Below are 22325 nucleotides of genomic sequence, written 5' to 3' on the forward strand. Positions count from 1 at the left end.
CCCACGCTCACACCAGCCCCCGCCACTCCAGCTGCAACGCCGAGGGCTCGGCACCCACTGCCAGGCTGGCCGCAGCGGGACCCCGCCGTCCCTGCAAACCTCTGCCCAGAAGGAGCCAAACCTGGAGCTGGCCGGGGGGCACTTGGCCACCCTCAGCCCGAAACCACGGCTCCTGCCCTTCCCGGACGGAGGGAGGCAGAGCAGGAGCGGGAGGCGCCTCGGTCTCCTGCAGAGGGTCTTCTCCACCACTTTGACGTCCACGCAGCTGTCCATGCCCCAAGCAAGCACAGTGGGTCTGGTCATCTCGCACGATCAGGCTCTGGTATCGCCTCCACGCAACGTTCGACGGTTCCCCACGTGAGCCCGAGGGAAGGATGGCGGCAGCAGTGCTGCGGGCTGGTGACGTGGCCACCGGGGAAGGTCCCAGGCGTGACGGTGGCTTTGCACCTGGAAGGGATTGTGGGCAGACGCGATGGGACATGCAGCAGAAGGGAGCGATGCTGAAGAACAAAAAGAACCATCCGTTGTTTTTAACCTCTTCCCCTGGAAGCTATTGGTACTGTCTGGAAACTCTTCCACAGCCATCAAAGGGTATTTCAGCTTAAAACAGAACAAAAAAAAACCCAAAACCAAAGGTTGCGTAACTGAGGTATCAGTAGCTCTGGGTCGTTTTGACTGTCCGCAGTGCCGTGCTGCGCTGGCCGGCAGATCTTCCTATTTGTTTTTCCCGAGAGCTGCATCTACTTCTTCCTCTGGCTTCAGTGAGTGCCACTGGGCAATGGGCCGCCGGGGGTTGGCCAGCATGTCGGACCAGTGCCGCAGCTCCGTGCCGGTGGCGTTGCAGCCCGTGAAGATCTTGCCGATGGCTTCATTCTTCCCCAGCTTGTCATAGTCTAGCACCGTGATGACCACCTGCACTTTCTAAAGGAGGAAACCTTCTTTAGAGGGGGTGGAAAGGCGCAGCGGCTGTGACTGCTCCACAGCCTCCATGCTGTACCCAGCCCCGGCAGCACACCCCAGGGATCCCCCAAAGCTGAGACCCACAATGGCCCATTTTGGGGCAGAGTCCCCGCCATGCCCATAGCTTCCTCCACTTCCTTCCCCGAGGAGCCCAGGGCTGCAGCTCGTCCTGACATGGCCACCTGGGAAAGGGCGCCAAGGGATGGTGTGGGGCTGGGCAAGAGCTGTGGGCTACAGAGCTTGACGGGGCTGGGCTGGGGCAAGGGGCTCGTGCAGAGGCTAGGTCAGGACATGGAGGGGTAGAAGGCACCTACCAGTGGTCCAAAACGCCCCTAGGACCACTGTGGGGATCCTTGCTACGCCTGGGGTGAGCACTGTAGGGCCAGGAGCAGATGAAAGCCCCATTCTAACCATGATTTGGGTTGGGGCTGCATCTCCCATGGGCCCTACCCAGCCTCCCACCTCTGTCACTGCCGTCAACATCAGCCCAGGCCCAGGCTGGGACTGGACCTATTTTATAGATGACCAGACCAGAAGCTCAGCAGGAGCCACTCAGGCTGGTGGAAAGGCTGGGACATAGGCTTGGGCAGCTGCAGGACTTCCCCTGTCACCCCCACCCTGCCTGCCTCCCAGGGGAGTCATCAGACGAACCTGTATCTGCTCAAAGGGGATCTCAAAGCTGAAGGACTCGTTGAAGTAGGGATTCAGGGTCTTCTTCTTGACTGTGGTCTTCTTCTTCTTCAACCTCTTGCCATTCTGCAGCAGGTGGATCTTCACATAGGGATCTGGGGGGGGGCAGGAGAGTGCAACAGCTAGGACTGAGATGCCCAGGAGAAGTCTCAGCCCAAGATGACGTGCACGGTGGGCTGAGGAGGCCTCCGCAAATAAAGGTACTCTGAGGTTTGTGGATGGAGGCCAAAGCCAAAAGGCTGGAGAGGATTCATGGGAGCAACTGGCCAAGGGGTTGAGCTCTTCTGCATCCTGTGGGTCTCCTTGTAGGAGAGCTGGGGACAGTGGTATGACACCTGGAGGTGCTGGCCTGTCACCCCCCATTTCTGGAGCTGGACACCCCAGCAATAAAGCCGAACCCTTCCAGCCATGCAGGTACTCTTCCGGTTAAGGCAGGTCTGGAGAGAGCTGAGGATCCCTGGGCAGAGAGCTCAGCCCTGGAAGACACTTCTAGCATGAAACATGCCATTGACTGAGGTCCTCAGCTCCAAGTCAAGGAGGAGCAGGACCAGGAGCAAATGGCAGAGGAGCATTTTCACCACACAGGTCCTGCAGTGTCCTGGACCTGGGCACAGCGGTGGACCAAATTCAATATGTCCTTCCTAAGGGTCGGGGTCATCCCATCCCCACCTCCCCTCGCCTTCCAGCCAGACCTTGGGCTGCCTCTGATGCAGGAGGCCCCAGGCCCTGGAGGGGGTTTCCCCAAGCCCTGCCAGACTGATGGTCCCAGTGTCCTCCCCCAATAAAGGATGCCGAGAGCCCCAGGAGGGGTGGGAGGAGGATGCCCATGAGCTGACACCCACCTGAGAGACCCCCAACGTCCATCTTCTTCAGGTTCTTGGCCTCCAGGATGCAGACAGTGAGTTTCCCGGCTGTGGGCACGTACCGGAGGGAGATGCAGATATCTCCTAGCTTCTCTGGCTGCCAAGCAGAGCGGGGAGCAGATATCAAAGTCTTGTCAATGCATCGTACTGCAGTGTTGAAACATGGTCCCGCATGCAGGTCCCCCTAAACTCTGCTCAATCTTCAATGCAGGCACAAGCTGCCACCCCATGGACCAGCACAAGGGTTTGATGACTTGGGTCTGGGGCAGGCCAGCCCCAGTGCAGCACTCAAGACATTTATACTCTTCATTTTTCTTACAGAAAGGCTTTTCCACAGGGGAACAACAGGGGCAGATCCTGACAGCGCTCATGGCCAGGACATGCATGGCACCCAGGTGGGACCCCACTGCACTCGCTGTCCCAAGCACCGTGGGATGGCCCAGAAAGCAGAGCACATCTCAACACCCCCAGCCAAGGGTTTCAGCTGACCGAGGGCCTTGCGCCCTCTCTCACCTCCTCCTTCTCACCACTCTGTAGGTCTCGCCACTCCTCAATAGGCTGGCCCAGGTCCACTGTGTTCATGGGCACCTTCACCTCGCCAATGATGTCATGCTTGGAGAAGCGATCGAAGTCGTAGATGGCCATCACCAGTGTCTTCCCGCCCAGTTCCTGGTAGGGGACCTGCACAAAGAGGGCCACCGGGCTGGCAATGAGCTCAGAGGAGCCCAAGCCAGGACCACCTGCTTCCAGCAGCGAGGGTCAAAGTACAGGACCAGTCAGGGGAAAGATGGGAGTGGGAGACAAGGTCCCGTGTTGTGGGTAGGAAGGCGCTCACCTTGAAGGTGAAGGTCTCGTTGAAGGCAGGGTTGAGTGTCTTCTTCTGCACTTTGGTCTCATACTTTTTCTTCTTGTCAGGGAGCAAGAATACCTTGACGTACGGGTCTGAGGTGCCACCCATGTCCAAAGCTGGCAGTTCGGCAGCTTGGAGTATCCCCACTGTCAGCTGAAGAGGGGAGAGGTATGTCTTCTGTGAGATGGCCTAGCTACGCACTGCAGATGCCAAGGGCTCGTCTCCAGCCCAACGTGGGGAAGGACTCCCCATGGCACAGCACCCAGTGCTCCCTCTCTCCAATGCCAGCCAGGTCCAACCTCTCAAGTACCCTCCCTGGGCAAACCCCATTGCCCACCTCCTCAGCCGAGCCCCGGCCCCTCCATCACCTGGTTTGCCTGGAAATCGTAGTCCAGTGAGAACTGCAGTTTTCCCAGGTTCTCCGGCTCCTTCTCCTCCTCCTCGCCTTCCCCTTCTGTCAGACCCATCTCTGCATCATCATCATCCTGTTGGTCCTGCAATGGCAGCCGAGGTGCCTGGCTCAGCAGCAGGGTCACAGCCCCGTGTCCCCATCCCCACACCCCCGGGGACCTCCGGCACCCCAACCCTACCAACATCTCAAGCCCTGGGTTCCCCCCATGAGGGGGCGAGAAGAACCCCTGAGCTGGAGACATAAAGCACCAGCGGAGCAGCCCTGGGGTGGACCGGCTCTGCCAGGGAGCCCCCGGTGCTGGTCCAGCCACGATGGCGTTGGGGGCTGCCTCGGGGTGCCAGGACACGGGGCAGCTCCAGAGGAGGGAGGTTTGGTGCTTGCAGGGGGGGTGGCTGCATGCAAACAACCCACTGCAGATGAGTGTAGGGACAGTCTCGCCCCCAAGCCGTGCTTGGGGGAGCGCTACAGCAGGTGCTAAGGGCTTAGCAGGGCCATTGCCAGGCTCTGTGAGCTCAGTCATAGAGCTATCACCTAATTCTCCTAAGGCAAAGCCACCCCTCACCAAGCTTCTCCAAGCCACCGTCCCTGAGGTGCAAGCCCCAGCTCCTTATCACCTCTCTGACATGTCTCTAGGTCCCCCGTCCCACCCTGGAAGCGGCTGATGGAGAAGGGAGGCTCGTGGTGGCACCTACCATGGAGGGTGTCCCAGGACGGAGAAGGAACACGCAGATGGGGCAGCAGGGAGGGAGGATGGCGAGAGCAGCGGGAGGGAAGAGAGAGAAACATTACGGAGAGCATCGACAAGGGACCCACGATGAGATGGGGAATTGGGGTTTGTATGGTCCCATCGAGCCTCAGGGGACAGCAGCCCTCGCCCTCCATCAGCCCACATCTCCCACCCCCGCGGGGGCATGCAGATGGACAGGTATGATGGAGCATCTCCACTCCGCCCTCATCTCTCCAGCCTGCCTGCATGCCCATGGTGCCCACATGGCTCCAAAGAGCAGGAATGGACACCCAAAAATCTCCCACCCCCTCCAAATGGCCCTGGGTTGGGCTGATGAATTGAAATGGCCAAGATTGCCCCAAACTCGCTGGTACGAAAGCCTTCTTCCTGCTGGTCCCTTCCTGGCCCCCATGATGGGGAGACGGTCCCAGCTCCACTCCATGCACCAGCACCTGCCTCCTGAGGCTTTCTGGGGATCCCCAAATTGGTGGGGGTTTTGCCCTGGTGGTCCTCCCCTCTCAGGTAAAGGCACAGAGGAATGAGAGAGCAGCTCAGAGGAAGGCAAAGAGACCCAAGGGATTCAATTAACATTTGCTGGTTCAGGTGAAGCATCAGTCAGTCCAGGGCAGCCTGAGCCTGGTCCCATCGAGGCCACCAGGCACTGGAAGAGGACAGTGCTGCTAGCTCAGCTCCAGGCTCCCCATCCCAGGATCCTGGTGGCTCCATCCCCCTCTGCTGCCTGAGCTATGAGTGCCCCGACACAGTTTGTAACTCAACTGGAGGGATCGTCCCACAAAACCAAGCCCAAGACACAGCTAAGCAGTCCAGAAGGACATCACCTGGTTGCCTGACTTCATGTCCTTCATGTTCATGGCATTCTTCATGCCTTTGCTCTTCTCCTTCTTGTTCTTCTTCTTCTTGCAGCAGCACTTCTTGCAGATGCAGAAGCAGCAGGTGAGGATGAGGAGTCCAGCTACCACTGCAATGGCGATGAGGGCCCAGGGTGGCACTGCGGGCAAAAGCCAGTATCATGGTCAGCCCTGCAGCTCCCTCCTGGCCCCAGCCCCCCCCCACCTCGTCCCGTGTGCTGCACCGGGACTGGAGCAGTGGTGGGGTCATGAGGAAGGGGATACCTGGAAAAGGAGGCAGCTACTCACAGGGGATCTTGTTGAGCTCATTCATGAACTTGTCCCTCAGCTTGGTGAACATGTCCTCCTTGCTCTCGCCTGGCCCTGCGGCCTCAGTGGAGTTCTCCATCGTGGCCATGGGCATCGTGGTGGCCATGGCTTCCGGGGCCATCATGGACGCTTGCTTGAACGTCATGGTGGGTCAGGGGCTCCCTGAAACACAACGTCACCTTAGTGGTCACCCGGGTCTCTGCTGCCACCACCCCTCCCCATGCCCAGGCTGCGTCCCTGAGCAGCCATCTGCACCAAGGACATCTGCATTGACAGCAGGGCTACAACAGGGCACTTGGTCTTCTGCTAGAGGGGTGTGGAGCCCAATGGTTATGAAGGACATGAGAGGCCAGACTCCTGGATTCCCTCATAAGCAATGGGAAGCCCAGTCAACCCCCATGCTTCCTGGCCCTTGACATCTCCAAAGCCACCGGGAGCATCACTCAACATCACGTCAATGCTGGTGCTGGCTTGGAGCCTTCTCAGGACATCTGGGACTCTCCTAGGGGAGAGGTTCACCCCATGGGATGAGGGAAGGGGTGTCTGCACCCCCCCAGGAGAGATGAGTGAGGTTAGTTTGGAGAAAGCCAGCCCCCCCCCCACTTCCTCCTTTTCTCAGGCAGGGACCCAGGCATCAGGCACCTGCAGACCCAACACATGGCAGCAGCCAGCCCTCGCTTTATGCAGGGACCCAGTGCTGGTGTGGGACCCTCAGGACTTGCACCCAGCCCTGGGAGAGCTTCCAAGGATGCAGAAGAGCACATATTGCTTTTCTTCCAGCCCCAGGGAGTTTTGCAGGGCACATTTGAGGATGGATGAAAGTAGGGAAGAACCGGCTGTACGCGGCCGTGGAGGGCTCAGCATGCACGTCAAAAAGTCAGCCCTTTCACCACTTCACAGGTACTGTGTCCTGGGTGGCTCAAGGCTCCTGTCCACCTCCCGACCCTGCAGAGCCCAGCTCCTCCGGCCAGCCCCGTTCCCTGATGGGGCACGGGGAAGGTGCTCAGCTCACTGCCAGGCTGCTGCACCCCTTGCCCCAGCCCAGCAGGGTCTGAAGCAGGGAGACCTCCGTGCCAGGCAGACACAGCCCTTCTCACGGCAAAACAGGCTAATTAGGTGACTCATCCAGAGGTGACCCATCTTGGCTGGGTACACCCTGCAGCGCAGCCAAGGAGGATGCTCGGGGCTGTCTCTGCAGTGTGGGTGGGTCCCCAGAGACCACCACAGGGTCCCTCCACCCAAGGCAATGTCAGACCCCTGCCTGACCTCAAGTCTCATGTGCAGGACATGGTAACTCAGAATATGCAACCACCAAGGTCCTGGACCTCAGGAGCATCCCTCCTCCCCAGCCTGCAGCTCTGAGACCAGCACGGACCACAATCACCAGCTCCTCCTGTGGATTTATCCATCTTGGACATCTATGGAAGTCAAACTGCTTGGACCTGCTCTGCTTGGAGCCCCCCAAACGTGCTGAGCATCTCAGAGGCTCTCCATGCTCCACCAGCTCCTTCTCCTGCCCTTGGACCTCGAACACAGCCACCTTCACGCGCCATGGAGTGGCTGCAACCGCTGCAAAGACCAGAATCAGCATCGCACAGCCACGACGCGTTGGCCAACTCCCCACAGCTCGGTGGCAGATGGCACCGGGGCACTGGAGCAAGATGCTGGAGGTGCCCCACGTCCTGCTCTGGGGTCAGGAAGCTTCAGTGAATCAGGAGTGTGAATCATCAGTGAATCATCAGTGCTGTATTTAACCCCCGCCCCATGGAGGGGGTATTTAATGCAGAGGGCTACGGGGGCTCCCCAAACCTTTCCAGCAGCCGAGGACACCCGGCCTTTCATTTTTTTTTTTTAACCTGTTCGCTGGAGTCACCATCGGTGCCAGCAGCTCGATGCCCAAGGGCACCGGGCGGCACTGGGTGGCACTGGGAGCTGCAGGCAGCCTCGCAAGCCAGCCTGCTGGGAAGAAGGGGTTGGCACGGAGCCCCCTTTTTAGGGAGCGACAGGGATGGGGGCAGGACGCTGTCCCCTGCTTGCCACGTGGCCAGCAGCTCCCCACAGCTCCGCTACGATTTCACGACGGCTTCTCATCCCATAACCCCCCAGCCGGGGTTTTTACCCTTGTGGGACAGCCAGAGCCAAGCAGGGCTTTTGCTGCAAAGAAAAAAAAAAAAAAAAAAAAACCCGTGAGGGGTTTTCCCCCATCACAGGGGGTTTGCGAGGAGGCAGCAGAGCTGGCGGAGGAGCCGCAGGCCGGGGCACGCTGGACACTTCCCAGCTCGCTGCAGGCGAGGCAGCGGGTTTTTTTTTTGCAACACTCGCTCCCCGACCTGACCTGTATTTCTGTGCAGGAGCTCTGCTAGAGCGGGATGGGTTTGGGAAGAAGAAGAAAAAAAAAAAAAAAAACCCCAAAAAACAAAACCACCCCGGGCAGGGCTGAGTGCCCACGGTGAGGGATGCTGCCGCCAGCCCCGAGCCCCCAGCGATGGCACCCACAGCTCTGCAGGGCGCTGGGCACCGGGACATGCCCCTCTCCTGCCCTCAGGTGCCTGATCCTGCACCAGGTGGGGGTTGAGTCCTGGCTCTGCCCTGCACCCACAGACATAGAGTGGGGGCGAGGGGCCAGGCCCCCAACGCCATGCGAGCACCCATGGGCGCACAGCAAGGATGGAGGGTGCAAAGCACAGGTGCCAGCGGGGGGGGGGCGGACCCCAAGGGAGCACCCTGTCATGTCACAGCCTGTGGCACCCGCTCCGCACCCAAAGGTGCGCTACAGGGTGGGCAGCACCCACCGTGGGGCACCCAGGCAAGCCAACACCCCCTCCCCGCCCCAGCACCCACGTCCTGGGCACCCAGCACAGCGTTGCCCTCCAGGGTGCTGGGGCTCCCCGTGCTGCAGGCGTGTGGCTGCGGCAGCCCCACTGCAGCGCTCTGCAGCACGACACGGCGCGGGCTGCGATTGCAATGCTGCTCACATCCCGCTGCACGCGCTGCGATCCCTGGAGACGGGGCAGCGTGGCAGGGGCACAGGGAGGGGCGTGGGGTGCTGAGCACCTGCGGTGTGGCACGTGCTTCAGCCTCGTGTGTGTGTGTGTGCGCACACGTGTGCAAGTGCGTGTGCATGGGAAGGGATGCAAATGCTGGTGCAGTGTGCATGCATCTGTGCATATGGCTGGGTGTGTGGATATGGGGGGGGGGTGTGTCTGTGCAAATGCTTGTGCATCGGGTGTGCACAGCATGCATGTCTGTGCATATGTGCGAGTGCTTGTGCACAGGATATGCACGTGTATGTGTCTGGGTCAAAGTGCTTCTGCAGAGGCAGTGCGTGTGTGTGCGCGTGTGCAAGTGCTGGCAGGTGTGTGCGTTTGGCCATACAGGTGCATGAGCACATCTGCTCACAGATGTGTGTGTGGGTGCAACTGCTTGTGCACACATGCAGCACTCGTGTGGCTCTGCACACGCTCGTGCACATGGCGGGGAGTGTGTACCCACACGGGTGTGTGCGTGCCAGCACCCGCAGGCTGTGTACGAGCTCGCACGTAGATATGTTTGCACATGTCCTCTATGTGCCAGCATGCATGTGTGTGCACAGCTGCTATGGGTCATGTTTGCACATGTGTGCATGAGCGTGCACACGTCTGCACACCCCTGGAAGGAGACAGAGCACCCACGCATTTGTGTGCCTGCACATTTACCATGCAAACCCCTGCGCACCGCGGGGGCACCGAGACAGCGTGTGTGTCCCCCCCGTCGCAGCGCTGCCGCGAGCAGCTGCTGATTGATTTCTGGAAATAATTTATCAGGCAGTAAGGAAACCCCGTCCCAGCGGGTGTGGGAGCCCGGGGCGGTGGGGGGGGTATGGGGGACGAGCTGCTGTGTGGGTGCTGGGCTGGGGGAACCGCTGCTTTGGGGGTTATTTAGAGGGCTTTGGGGTGCTGCCCAGGGCGGGGGGGGGGTGTGCAGGCAGCATCAGGCCTCACTGCAGTGGCTACTTTAGAACAGGGCAAGATAATTAGCATCATTAATTGCGCTGTCCCTCGCCCCAGCACTCTGCGTGCTCACCGTGTGCCGGTGGGGCTGAGGACTGGGGGGGGGAACTGAGGCACAGGAGGGAGTGGGGGGGGCACAGGCTCATGGGGACCCTGCCGCTGCCCCCCTGCCTGGGTGCCCTGGAGTCCCGTGGGACGCTGCAGCCCCTGCCACGGGGATGGGGGGGGCTGATCCTGCCCCCCCCCCACGAGGGGCCAGGGCCTGGCAGTATGGGGCAGGGGGTGGGGTGCCTTGGGGCAGGGGCAGGGTGCCGGGGGGCAGCCAGGGTGCAGCGTGTGGGACAGCGTGTCCTTGGGCACGGCCCCTCACCCGCCAGTCCCTGTCCCCACTCTGCCACTGCCTCACCGGGTGTCCTTGGTCACATCCCCTGTTCTCCGCCCCGCACAGTGCAGCTACAAGGCGGGGCGGGGGGGCAACCCCTCAGCTGCGGGTGCGGAGTCGCTCCCAGCCCCATGAGCAGATTCCCAGGCAGAAGGGCCCATCCCAGCATCCTGTCCCCGTCCCAGCACCCTGCCCCTGCCCCACGCTGGGCTGGGCCACCCCAGTGCTGCCAGGAGGGTCTGAGGGCAGCCGAGAGGCACGGGGGACCTCGGCCGGCAGCACTGCAATGCAGTCCTGCTATGGCTCCACTTGCCTTTTTTTTTTTTTTGTCCTTCTTTTGCAATTTTTCTTTTTTTTTTTTTTTTTTCTCCTTTCTGCACGCTGGGGCGGCCGTCGGCGCTGTCCCGGTTGGAGGTGGGAAGGGAGCTCAGCCCCCCACTATCATGGCTACCCCCCCCAAACACTGCTCAGCCGCCCCCGCCGAGGACGTTCGCTGCTGTTCCGCCAGTGCGTGGTTTCCTCTTTATCCCCCCGCAAAACCGCGCTGGGTCTGGAGCTGCCCCCCCCCCCGCCACCCCCTGCCATCCCTCCGCCAACACCCCGGTGTCTTGAGGACGTAAATAAATACAGACGGTTATAAATAACCATTTCTCTCGGTCCTTGGCCCAAGAACAAGCGTGGGTTAGGGCATCGTTAGTAATCACCAGCTGGGAAGGGGCCCCCGCCACCCCTTCCTGCCCGGTAACCCTTGGGCACACCCCAGCCCCTGCCCGGGGAGCAGCACCCACCGGGGGATTCTGATGGGTGCGGCAGGACCCACCCGCACCCTCCAAAACAGCCGGGAGCTCCCCACAGAGCGGGACGGGGTGGGCTTCGCTCAGGCGGCCGCTGCAGAGACCCCACGTGCCGGCAGCAGGGAGGACCCCCCCCCCGCCAGTGCATCACCCCTGCACCCCAATTACACCACCCCTGCGGCACCTCGTCCCTGCAGCCCCCCGGGTGCTGCCCCCGGACCCCCTGTGCGTTATCCTGCACCCTGCAGTGCAGGACCCCAAATCCACCACTGCAGCACCCCCCGTCCCACGGGACATTATCCCGTGCCCCATCCTGAGCTTCCCAGCCCCCCCCCAAGGCACACTCCTGCACCATGCATCGCCCCCAGACTCCCTAATACACGCCCCCGCACCCCGCGATGCGTTACCCTGGATCCCCCGATCCACCGCCCCCCCCAGCTGCAAACATCTGGCCTAGAAGGAGCCACCAGGCCCCATCTCCAGCACAGCCCCCAGGGGCCGCATCCAGCACATCCTCCGGCTCCCAGAGCCCGTACAAGCTGCACGGAGCCCAGCACGAGCCCTGCTGGGGCTTTGGCCCCTTGCTGGTGTAAACCCCTCTGGCTCTGTCGCCCGTGCAGGAGCTCTGCTGATTTACACCAAGGGGGAGCTGGCTTCAGCCAGGGGGGATTTGGGGTTTCTGCCGCGCTGGTCCCTTCGGCAGAACGTCGTGGGTTCCCGCTGCCCTGGGCAGAGGCTCCTCCGCCTCCGCACCCACCAACGGGACAGGACCGGAGATGGATGGCGACGGGGGTTTATAGGGGAGAATTCACCGGTGGGTGGGGTGGTTTTTGGGGGAACACGCAGGGAGAAGCGGGGTGTGAAGCCAAGCGATGGGGGTGTCTTCACCCACCAGCAAATCATCCCCGCTGGGTTATGCAAACAGGCTGGGTAAAATGGGGAAACCAGCAAGGTTTGCACTATTTTAAGAAAAAAAAAAGGCATTTGACCACCACGATCGCCCACCCAGGGTCCTCAGGACCCTTCTCCACCACCCCCCCGCCCCGCTGCGCTCCTGCCCTCATCAGCCCAGATGCTGCACGAGGGACCAGACCCAGGAAGGGAATTTGGGGGCGTGCGGAGGGACGGGGATGTCCCCGGCCACAGCAGCACCCAGGCGAGCTCCGCACTCCCCAGCGGGGTGGGGATTTCGGGGGACCCAGCTGCTGGAAACCCCCCTGCTCCTCTGCGGGGGCGGCTTTGGCAGCTGAAACCTCTCCCCTCCGGGAAGACGAAGCCCGCTGCGCTGACGGAGGGCAGAAAGCAGCAACAAATCAAGATTAATGAGGCTGAGGCAGCAATTAGTGCTGGCAGCCGCTGGCGGAGCGCAGGGCTGGGCTGTGGGCAGGTGGGTAAGGGGGGGCCCGACCCCCGGCTCTCCCAGCCCGGGGTGCTGGGTGCTGGCTTGTCCCGGGGAGACCCCAGTCGGGTGGGGGGGAAGCTCGTTAGCTAACGAAGGGCCGCTGCCATCGTGGGTTCGGGGCGATGAGCTAGCGCTCCTTTACGGGATGGCAAAGCCGGGGCTGCGGCACACGTTAAACCGACGGGCTGGAAGTCGTCCCGCTGGGATGGAGCCGCGGAGACGCCCCAACCCTCCGCAAACGTCCTGCAGCGCCCCGTGCCAGCGCTCGGGCGGCTGGTAATGAAAATCCCAAACTGGTCCCAACTGGACCCCCCCTCCCACCGCAGCGTCAGCAGGAAGCCCGGGCACTACAGAGCCAGCACCTTCCCGCGATGCATCCCAGGGGCTGCAGGGATTTCGGGGTACGGCTGAGATATTTGGCAGCGCCCCAGCCAGATCTTGATGCCAGCAGCCGTTTTGCTCCCAGGGATGGCAGCACGAGGGCCGGCGGGGAGATCCCGTCCCTGCCAGAGCTGCCTGCACAATGCCCACGCATCCCTCCGGCCCTTCACGCAAGTAAAGACCCCCCCCGAACGTTCCCGTCGTTTCGGGATGGGCGCGTCCAGCGTCAGGCACGGAGGGGCCACGCTGGGCCAGAGCTTCAGCTCGCAGCAAGGAGACGGGAGAGTCTAATTAAGGCAAAAACATGACTTGGCTTCTAACGGTCATTTAATTAACAGAGAATTTCTGGGAAGGGATGTGCGGGGGCACGGGGAGACCGAGGAATCAGGGAGGAGGGGGAGCTGGGGAGGGGGAGCTGCAGGACCCCGGTGCGCAGGGGCTCTGCACCCACCCAGCCCAGCAGAACCCGGCCCCGCGCCCCCGGCACAAATCCAAAACTGCTGCATTAGCGGCGCCGGATCGGACCCTCCATCAGCAGCACCCCGGGCTGGTGCAGCAGCTCCCGGGGCTCGAGGGGCACTTTCCCTCAGGGACCCTTCACCGCTCGCACCTCCCTCCTGATTTACGCTGCTGAGGGCCGGGGGAGTCGCCGCTCCTCCAGCCCTGCGCTTTCATGGGAGGATATTTATATCCAGCTGGGAAACGGGAGCCGGCAGCAGCGGAGGCGAGGGGGTGCGACGGAGCGAGGATGCTCTGGTAGCGGCAAGTGACACCACGGGACACGAACTGCCCAGACATCACCCCCGGAGAGACGCGCTCCCCTGGCCCCCCGCCTGAGTACAAGCAGGCGCCATTGGCCAGACACCCTCTGGGCTCTCCAGCCCTCGCAGCTCCGAACGGCGCATCGCTGCCTGCCTGCCGAGGGAAACCGAGGCACAGGGGTGAACCTCATGGTCCCTCCAAGCTCAGAGCTGTGCCAGGACCCGGCTGCTCTGCCGCCGCCTGGGCCAGCGCCCGCCGGGACCCACGGTGCTGCTCACCATCCTGCCAGCTGGGCTCCGATGGCATCTCGGGGTGGGGACCGGAGCCGGCCGGCACCCCCTCCCCGCCGAGGCACGCTCCACTCGCTGCCTCTCGTCACCAGCCGGCACCCAGCTCCTCTAATTAAAAATAACGATGTGCTGGGGCTCGGCAGTAAGTGCCGGTGGGCAAACCCGACCACAGGCCCTTCCCCAGGAGATGAGAAATTTTGGGGGGAGGTGGGGGGGGGGGTACCATGCTGGAGAATTACACGGTTCCTGTAAAAATTGGATCAGCCGCCCAGCCGACGGTGAGTGCATCTCCTGCACAGCCCCGTTCTGCCGCAGGGTCACGGCCAGGGTCCCCATCCTCGCCCCAGGGACCCCGTGACGAGCTCCGGCCTCGCCGCCCCACATGCTGGGATCCGGACTCGTCACCACAGAGCCCCCAGCCTGGAGGAGGGGGACCCAGCCCTGGGCTCACAGGGGAGAGCTTGTAAAATAAAAAATTAAAAAACAGACGCGAGGACTGGCAGTTTTAGAGGCCGGTGCCTGCCTTCGATAGAGGACCTGCTCCCTTGTCACAGCCGCCGCGTTATTTACTGCAAAACCAAGAGCCGCCTAACAGTTAAATGCAGTTTTAAGGGTAGGCTTCATCCATCATTCGGGTACCAGATTAATGGCTTCTGATGCTCCCAAAAAAACCCACCGGTTCCCGCCGCCGGAAGGCCGTGCCGAGCGCTGCGTGGCTCCCGCCGGCCCCGGCTGGACGGCTAAAGGTCGATGCACCTGCGGGGCTGGGCGCGCAATGAGCCGGGGAGGGGGTGATCCCATCCTGCCCCCCCCCGCTCAGCTCCCGAGCATCTCCCCGCGCAGCAGCATCACCCCAGCCTAGTGCCTGCCCGGCAGCCACGCACCCCGCCAGGCACCAGGGTCCCCCTTGGCACTGGTGGGTGTCCCCCCCAAAGCGCCGTGCCCACCTGGGGACGCCACCCTGCACGGGGACCGTCGCTGGCACCCGGCGGCATCAGGGTGCTGGGCCAGACAGCTCAGGGGCTTTCTGTGCCTTCGCCTCTGCAAAAGCAGGGCAGCACGAGATGAAACGGGGAAGAGGCGAGTGACAGCGCGATGCCTGCGCCTCCTTCGGCGGGGGGCGGCACGGCCAGGCATTCAGAGCCTTGCCTGGCACCCATGGGTGCTGCTCCCCAAGTCCACCTTTCCCGGGGTGGGGGGTGGGGGTGTCAGACCCCAACCACCCCTCGCCGCCGGCGTTGCTGCTGCCCCAGCAGCGCAGGGAGGACACAGGGCGGCCACGGGAGCCGGGGCAGGCGCCCCGACCCAACTTGCAGGCCAGCGCCAGCAGCGAGGGGGCCGGCAAGCGCCTTCTGCCCCCTCCCTGCTACGGCTCTCCGCTTCCCACTGCCACGGGTGCTGCTGCAACGCTTCGGAGTCCCCACAGAAGGCAGCTGCCTTGCTAATTAGCTGAGAAGCAAACGAGAGACCGCGCTGAGGTACCTGCTTACGCGGCCACAGAGCTTGGCACCACCAGAAGTCTGGGTGCCCCTCGCCCTGGGCACGACGGGAGCAGCCAGCGGTCTCTCCAGCGCCCGGCGCGGTGGCACGAGCGTGGTGCTGTGCTGAGGAGGGGACCGGTCACCAGTGTCCTTCCTACCCAGCGGGACACTGCAGCTCTCTGGGGAGCCGCAGGCACCACTCGCCATCAGCTCTTCATCCAGAGGGTTTCGGCACGCGCCACGTGCCACCACGACACCCACGGAAAAGGCATCTGGAGCTGCTGGAGAGCCCAGTCCCCTGAGCTGTGGGGACACAGCCGTCCCCAAGGACACCAGAGCACCCCATACAGATGCGAACCACGAGGCTCACCCCAACCACGGCCAGCGCAGGCAGCCGGCACTCGGCGCGAGAAGCTGCAAATGGTCAAAAACGCTTCCCAAAAAAAGTGGACGGGCAGCGGTGGCACCCAGCCCGGTGCCGGTGATGCCATGGTGGCTGTGCCCTGCTCCACTGGTGAGACCGGTGCAGCTACATGGGGCCACAGAAGGCGATGGGCTGAGTTATCCTGGCTCTTGAAAGGCACCGCACGGCCCGGAGCACCCGAATCCTGCTGACCCGGGTCGGCACCGCTCTGCCTGCGGCGCTGCCCTGCTGCCGGCACTCCCTGGCGATGGCCTCGTGCAACAGCGACGGCTGTTGATCAATATAGGGGGAGAAAAAAGAAGCCAGGAGAGCCAGAAGCTGCTCCAGGAGAGAGCTGAGACGAGGCGGATCGATTTGAGACAGAGGCAGGGGAGAACGCGCCCTGCGCTGCTTGCAAGCTAAACGAACACGGGCTAAACGAGCAGATACGAGCCAAGAGATGCCATTTCCAGGGATGAGGATTCTTGTGCCTGACAAGCTGCAGCCCCCACCGAGATCTTCAGAGCACCCAGCCAAGCATGAGGTAGTGATGGGCCGGTGTCAGAAATCCAGAAAACTGGCTGCGGTGGTGCCCAACCTTCGGCTTCTCCCTCCTCCCCACAGGCTGGGGCTCGGCTGCCTCCAGGGGCGATGCTGGCAGCTGCTCGCCCAGCTCCAAGGGGCAGAGAGCCCCGAGGCAGAATACGACCCTGCGTCCCCAGGGCCACCCGTCCTGGCGGCATTTGGGGCGAGAAAGGTGACAGCAGAGGCACAATGATGACAGCGTCAGTGGGGGATTTAATCACGACATGAAGCACCGCCAAGGCCAGGACACCGGGAACCGACTCTCACGAATAAACCTTGTGCAGACGGAAAAAAGCCACCGGAAGAGCCAGGAGCCCAGCCTGGGCGATGGGCACAGATCCTGCACACTGCGGCAGGGTCCTCTGCTCCTCCCCAGCCCCTCTGAGCTGCCTCCTACGTTGCTCCAGATGTTTTGGGGCACAAGCAAGCACAACAGCACACACTTTTGGGGCTGCACGGAGGAGTTGCTCCGCCAGTACATCCCAGTGAAGGCTCTTCCCCCCCAGAACAGCCCAGCTGCCTAGGGAGCTGCACAGCACCCCAGCTCCCGGCCTCCAGCACCTGCTGCCAGACCAGCGCCAGCAGCCGCCGTCCTCTCCGAGGGTCCCCACGGCCAGGGCCGCCAGACCAGGCCGGTCTCCATCGGGCTCTCACCCAGCACAAACCAGTGGCTGAGCCTGGCACGGCCGCACCGCAGTTCATTGCGGCACAAGACGGCGGCTGAGCCAGGCTGCTGGCGGCAACACGGGGCTCGTGCGTGGGCAGCAGCAGGCACACGCCGGCGCCTTCACCCCAGGCGCTAACGCGGCTTTCCCAGGGCTTCGGTCCCAGGAGAAAGCCCTGTAACTCCGCTGGGAGCAGAGCGAGACAGCAGAGAGCCCTGCAGGGCCTCCACGTGCTTGTAAATCCACGCACGGCCCTGAAGTTTGGGGTTGTTTTCTCCTTGAATCCTCCACTCAAGGCAGATGGGAGCAGCGGTGCCACCTCGGGGATCCCCAGTCCCAGCAGCCCTAAATCGGAGTCCCGTTCCCGGGGCCATCTCGTGTGCCACAGGAGGAGATGGGAAGCATCTCCTCTGGCACGCCGCAACATTACCAAGGCTGGTCCCAGCTCTGCAGGTTTTGGCAGAATCGCTTCGATGTGAGGCATCGCAGCGGTTTCACGGGCAGCACGGGATGCCTTGACCCCCACCGTCGGTTGCCAGATCAGCTCTGCCGACCCCAAACCAGCCCGGCGCATCTCGGGCATCCCCACTGCCCGCAGACGCTCACCCAGCCCCGTGGCTTCAGCCCAGCCCCGCAGCACCTCCCCGGCCCCCCCGGCCACCTCCAGCTCAGCACAGGCTCAGGGGTTGGACGTGCCCGAGCGCAGCACCGCATCTGCCCCCAGCACCACCCGCACCTCGTGCCACAAACACCCGCTTTGCTCCAGGCTTCCCCGTATCCCCCGGGGAGGCACCGGCCCGGAGCCCACATCTGCTGCGGGGCTGGGAAGGGCCGGGGAGCCAAAACTTCCCCGGATGAATTCCAACCCCGCAGCTTTCCTTACGACGCGTGACGCGAGGGACGTTGCAGCGGCACCAGGAGCCCCTTCCAGGCAGGTGGGGCTGCAGGTGCCCAAGTGCCAGCCAGGAGCCGTGATGGCTTTGGTGCAGTCGGACGACTACCCGCGCTGGGAGAGCGGGTGCGGAGCCAGCTGCGGTTCGCCCCTCCCAAAGCCCTGGCAGAGGGACTGCAGCACCAGCAGAGCCGCCCTGGGGTGGCGGGGAGCTTCGCCAGCCCCCAACCCCACTGTCCGACTGGCAGCGAAATCCAGGGGCACTGCAATTCCTCCTCCGGGCACCGGAGCAGATTAAACATCGCTTGACTTCCGGCATGCAGGGAGCGATGGAGCGGGTGGCCCCACCAGGATGCAGCAGCCCCCGAGCTCAGGGGGGGACGGGACACGGGGATCCCCAGGGCTGGCGGGGACAGGCCAGCGCCAGCCCCGGCTGTAGGATTACACCAGTGTGGGGCATCTCAGACTCCAGCCGCACGCTGCCTAATTTACGGTTTAATTAATAAATGGGGAATTATGCCGAGTTTATCCAATACTTTTGGACGCGTGATGTTATCAAAATCCCATTACTGATGAAGGAAGGCATGAAGAGCAAAATTAGCTTCGGCATCTGAAACACTTCAGTCGATGTGATAACACAATTATTAGGGCTAATAATCAAAGAGCACTTTGGGGAGCGCGGGCTCTGACAGGAGCCGAGCCGAGGGCAGCCGCAGCCCGGCACAGGGACGAGCCGGGGAACAGCCGGGTTTTCACCTGGGAGGGAAAGGCCAACCGCAGCCAAGGGCAAAAGCATTTTGCCAGACTGCACTTACTGGCGGCTCCGGATATTGGCACAGGCTAAGCGACGGCGGCTGCCGGGCTGAGGAGGAGCACAGCCAGGCACAGCGCCGAGCTCCGCTGCCAGGGGGTAGGTAAGAAAAAAAAAAAAAAAAAATCGAAGATTTGCAAACCAGCGGGCACTGGGTCCCGTCTATTTGCTTTGGGCATTGATCCTGCTGGAGGACATCACGGCTGCTGGCTCGCAGCTCTCCTGCGCAGCCCAGAGAAGGAGAAACTCAAGTCATAATTAGGAGCTGCAGTCATCCGGCTCCTGGAGCTGGGGCTTTGCCAAAACCACCGTGAGCCAGAGGAAGGGCCCGCTCCCACCCCTCGGGGGGTGAACAGGAGTCCCGGCGCGCTTCGGTGGCCTTTAGCTCAAGCCCAGTAACCGTCCCCGGGACTCACGGAACAGGACGTAGCTCCCCCAGGAGCGGCCAACAGCAAATGCTGCCACTGCACCATCCCACCGTGCCCGGCGGGCACGGCATCATGCGGGCAACTCGCCGGCAGAAAGGCAGCTGATGTGCAACTCCCTCCGAAACCATATATATAAGGATACACACACACACACACACACACATATATAAGGATATATACGTATATATTCCTATGTCCCCCCTCATCCCGTGACTCCGCATGGTGCCGGGCGCTGCGCGGCAGAGGGGTGCAGAGCCAGGGCTGCTGGTGGCGATGCAGTGCAGCCGACGCTGGCTCGCTGCTGCTATCACCAGGCTAACAGGCGGCGAGGGACGTGTCCTTGCCCTGCAGAATCGGGGGCACCGGGGCTTCGGGCCAGCTCCCGGCAATCGGGGCACTGGCGCTTGCCACGGGAGAGCCAGGCTCGCTGCCGGGTGATGGGGCAAGGTCAGACCTATTTCTGTGCTTCACCCAGATGCAGGAATGGGACAGGGCATCGCTCCGAGAGGGCTTTGGGGTTTAGGGGGGCAGCGGGGTGTTTCGCTGGAATGCGTCTTCCCGAGCAGCAGAGGTGATGTCCCGCTGCCACTGCTGGCCTCAATGACCTTGGGTGCATCACCCCCCCGGTGCCCCGCGCTCCCCTGGCACACAGACCACCACACGCCACGCTTCTTCCCGCCGAGACCCTGCGGCCAAAAGCACCCAAGTGCAGCAAAGGCGCAGAGCACCGGCTGCCCCAAGGGTGCCCCGGGGCTCCGGCAGCCCCTGGCAGCGCACAGCCGAGGCACTGCGCTAGCGAGGAATAATGCAGCAGGCAGGAGACGACTCCTGCCGGTGGTTGCGTTTCCGTACAGCGTGCACAGGAGTGACATAGCTGCAGCAGCACCTTGGCACACAATAACCGAGAGCCTTCGCTCCCGGAGTGAAGTTTTCGCTGCTGCAGAGGAGCAGGCGGGGGGTCCTTCAGCACCCTGCAGCTACCACGGCACAGGGGGACTTCGCTGACAGACACCCCGCAGCGGGTGACATCCCCCAGCAGGTGACACCCCACAGCGGGTGACACCCCACAGCACCCGCTGTCCCAGCCACTCTCACCTGGAGGACAGGAGAGCGCTGCGGTCGAGGAGCACCCAGTGCAGAGGGACACGCAGAGGCACCAGCGCAGTTGGGGACCATGAAGCGACGATGCGTGACACATGCGCGTGTCGTCCCCCCCCTCCCCGTGCCACAGTCACCTTGCAATATTGCCTGTCCCCTGCGCAATTTGCAGAGCTCTTTCGGGATCACTCCCGCCCCTCTTTCAAAGTAGGCTGCAGGGGAGCAGGCGGGCACGGCTCCGACACAGCCGCGGGTGCAAAGGCTGCGGCACCCCGACGCTGACGCCCCTGGCTCTGGGGTGAACCCCCTCCTCGCCGCTGCACCCCGACGGCAAGCAGCAAGCGCGAGAAAGTGAAGGAGGATCCCGGAGCTTGCTGCAACCGCGGCGGGGAAATTCAGTCCGGAGAAGGGACCGGCTGGAGCTGGCTCCCGGCCAGGCCGCTACGGAGAAGCCAGGGGCGCAGCGGGGCCTGCGGCCGCCCACGGCTGGTGCCACGCCGCTCCCACCCGTTTCCAGCACCGGGGCACGTTCCCCGCACTGCACCGGGGACAGCCCTGCGCCCCCGGCCACCCCCCAGGGCCAGAACCCCAAAGGCACCCACGGTCGGGCGCACGCACGGGTGCGGAGCTGGAGCATCCCCCGGCGCCCAGAGGGCACCTCTGACCCGGCGGCTCGGCTCTGCACCCCCGGGGGGGCCCCGCACCACCGGAGGGGGGGGGGGAATCCCCACGCCCCTGGGTGCCCCCCGCCAGCTTCGCAGCCCCCCTGCGCCGGCAACCGTCTCCGTCCCCAGCTGCCTCCGGGGCGCACAGCACCGCACCGGCGGCCCCGGGGAGCCCGGCACGGCGGGGAGCTGGGAACCGTGCCCCGGGAGGGGACCCGGGGAAAGCGCCGGCCCCCCGCCCCGCTCCCGGCACCGGCACACGGCGGGGAGGTCGAACCGGCCGGGCCGACCCCGCGCACCGCCGCGCCCACCCCGGCCGGGGACGATCGTACCTCGGGCAGGGGCCCCGGGAACGGCTCCGGGACGGGCTCGGCGGGAGCGCGGGCGATCCCGTCCCGCAGAGCCCGCACCGCTGCGGCACCGGGGAGAAACTTCGGCGGGAGTGCGGGCGGACACTTACCGGCCGGAGCGGCGGCGGAGAGCGGGGCGGGCGGAGGGCGGCGGTACCGGGGCGGGCGCTGCGGCAGCCCCGGCCCCTCCGGGCTCGCGTGCGGCGGCTCCGCGCAGCTCCGCCCACCGCCGGGAGGCCCCGCCCACGGCCCCGCCCACAGGCCTGGGCCCCGCCCCGTCCTCCGCGGGGGGGGCTGCCCGCGGCTCGTGCGGGCGAGGCCCCTCCCCCAGGGGTGACCTCACACCTTTCACCTCACACCAGTCACCCCTTATCGGTTACCTCACACCACTCACCTCACACAAGTCGCTTCGCAATGGTCACCTCACAACTGTCACCTTACACATGCCACTCCTCATCAGGGTCACCTCACATTGGTGACCTCACGCAGTCACCTCACGCCTGTCGTCTCACACCGATCACCCCCCATGGGTTACCTCACACTGGTCAGCCCTTATCAGTCACCTCACACCCATCTTCCCTCATCGGGGTTACCTCACACCGGTCACCTCAACGCGGGTCACCCCCCGTCAGTAACTCCACACCTCTCACGCCACCCTGGTGACCTCACATCCATCACCTCTCCTCAGCCACCTCACCCTGTGCTGGTCTGTTCACACCAGTCACCACTCACTAGTGACCTCACACCGGTCACTCCACACCCGCCCTGGCTGCACCCACCACGGACACCCGGAGCCATGACCGGGTCCCTGCTGTGGCCACCGCAGAGCGCAGCGGTGGTGGGCGTGTGGTGGCACTCCCACCCTGTCACCCCCAGATCCAGGGGGCTCCTGGGAACCCGGCTTTGAATTTGGGGCCAAAACAGCAAGAAAAAGCTGATGGGAGTCGAGGGAGGAGCCCGGGGGGTCAGAGGGCAGCTGGGGCAGCCGGTTTGCCCTCGCTGTGGGCTCCCCATCCCCGTCAGCTGGGGCCCTGAGTGGGGAAGGGGACCCTGGGCCCCCCCCATTCCCTGCAGCTATGCTGGGGATGGGGACCCTGCGGGATCACCCCAAACTCACCCAGCCGGGGGTCCCCCACCTCCACCCCAGCAGCGCCCTGGCACTGCCAGGACACCCGAGGTGCGCCGGGACATGCCAGGCTGCTCCAGCCAGAACCACTCGCGATGGGACTGGTGTCCCCACAACCCCACCACAGCCCAGAGCTGCAGC

At 63.5% G+C, this 22325-nt stretch overlaps 1 protein-coding gene across 2 annotated transcripts; it reads right to left on the reverse strand.

Annotated features, from left to right (window-relative positions):
- Nucleotides 1-31: 31 nt before the first annotated feature.
- Nucleotides 32-21282, reverse strand: SYT2 (synaptotagmin 2). 2 transcript variants are annotated; one of them, XM_054803799.1, is made up of 9 exons: nt 21169-21282; nt 5660-5842; nt 5342-5511; nt 3732-3848; nt 3349-3516; nt 3027-3194; nt 2493-2610; nt 1612-1745; nt 32-921 (listed from the first exon to the last, which is right to left on the reverse strand). In XM_054803799.1, exons 2-9 carry the CDS (start codon nt 5823-5825, stop codon nt 715-717), a joined length of 1248 nt encoding a protein of 415 aa, XP_054659774.1. In that variant the 5' UTR covers nt 5826-5842; nt 21169-21282; the 3' UTR covers nt 32-714. The 2 variants fall into 2 exon arrangements, with proteins under 2 accessions (XP_054659774.1, XP_054659773.1); XM_054803798.1 differs by lacking the exon at nt 21169-21282 and adding an exon at nt 21041-21140.
- Nucleotides 21283-22325: the final 1043 nt, after the last annotated feature.

Source organism: Grus americana, chromosome 25 (assembly GCF_028858705.1).
Source record: "Grus americana isolate bGruAme1 chromosome 25, bGruAme1.mat, whole genome shotgun sequence".
Taxonomy (NCBI): domain Eukaryota; kingdom Metazoa; phylum Chordata; class Aves; order Gruiformes; family Gruidae; genus Grus; species Grus americana.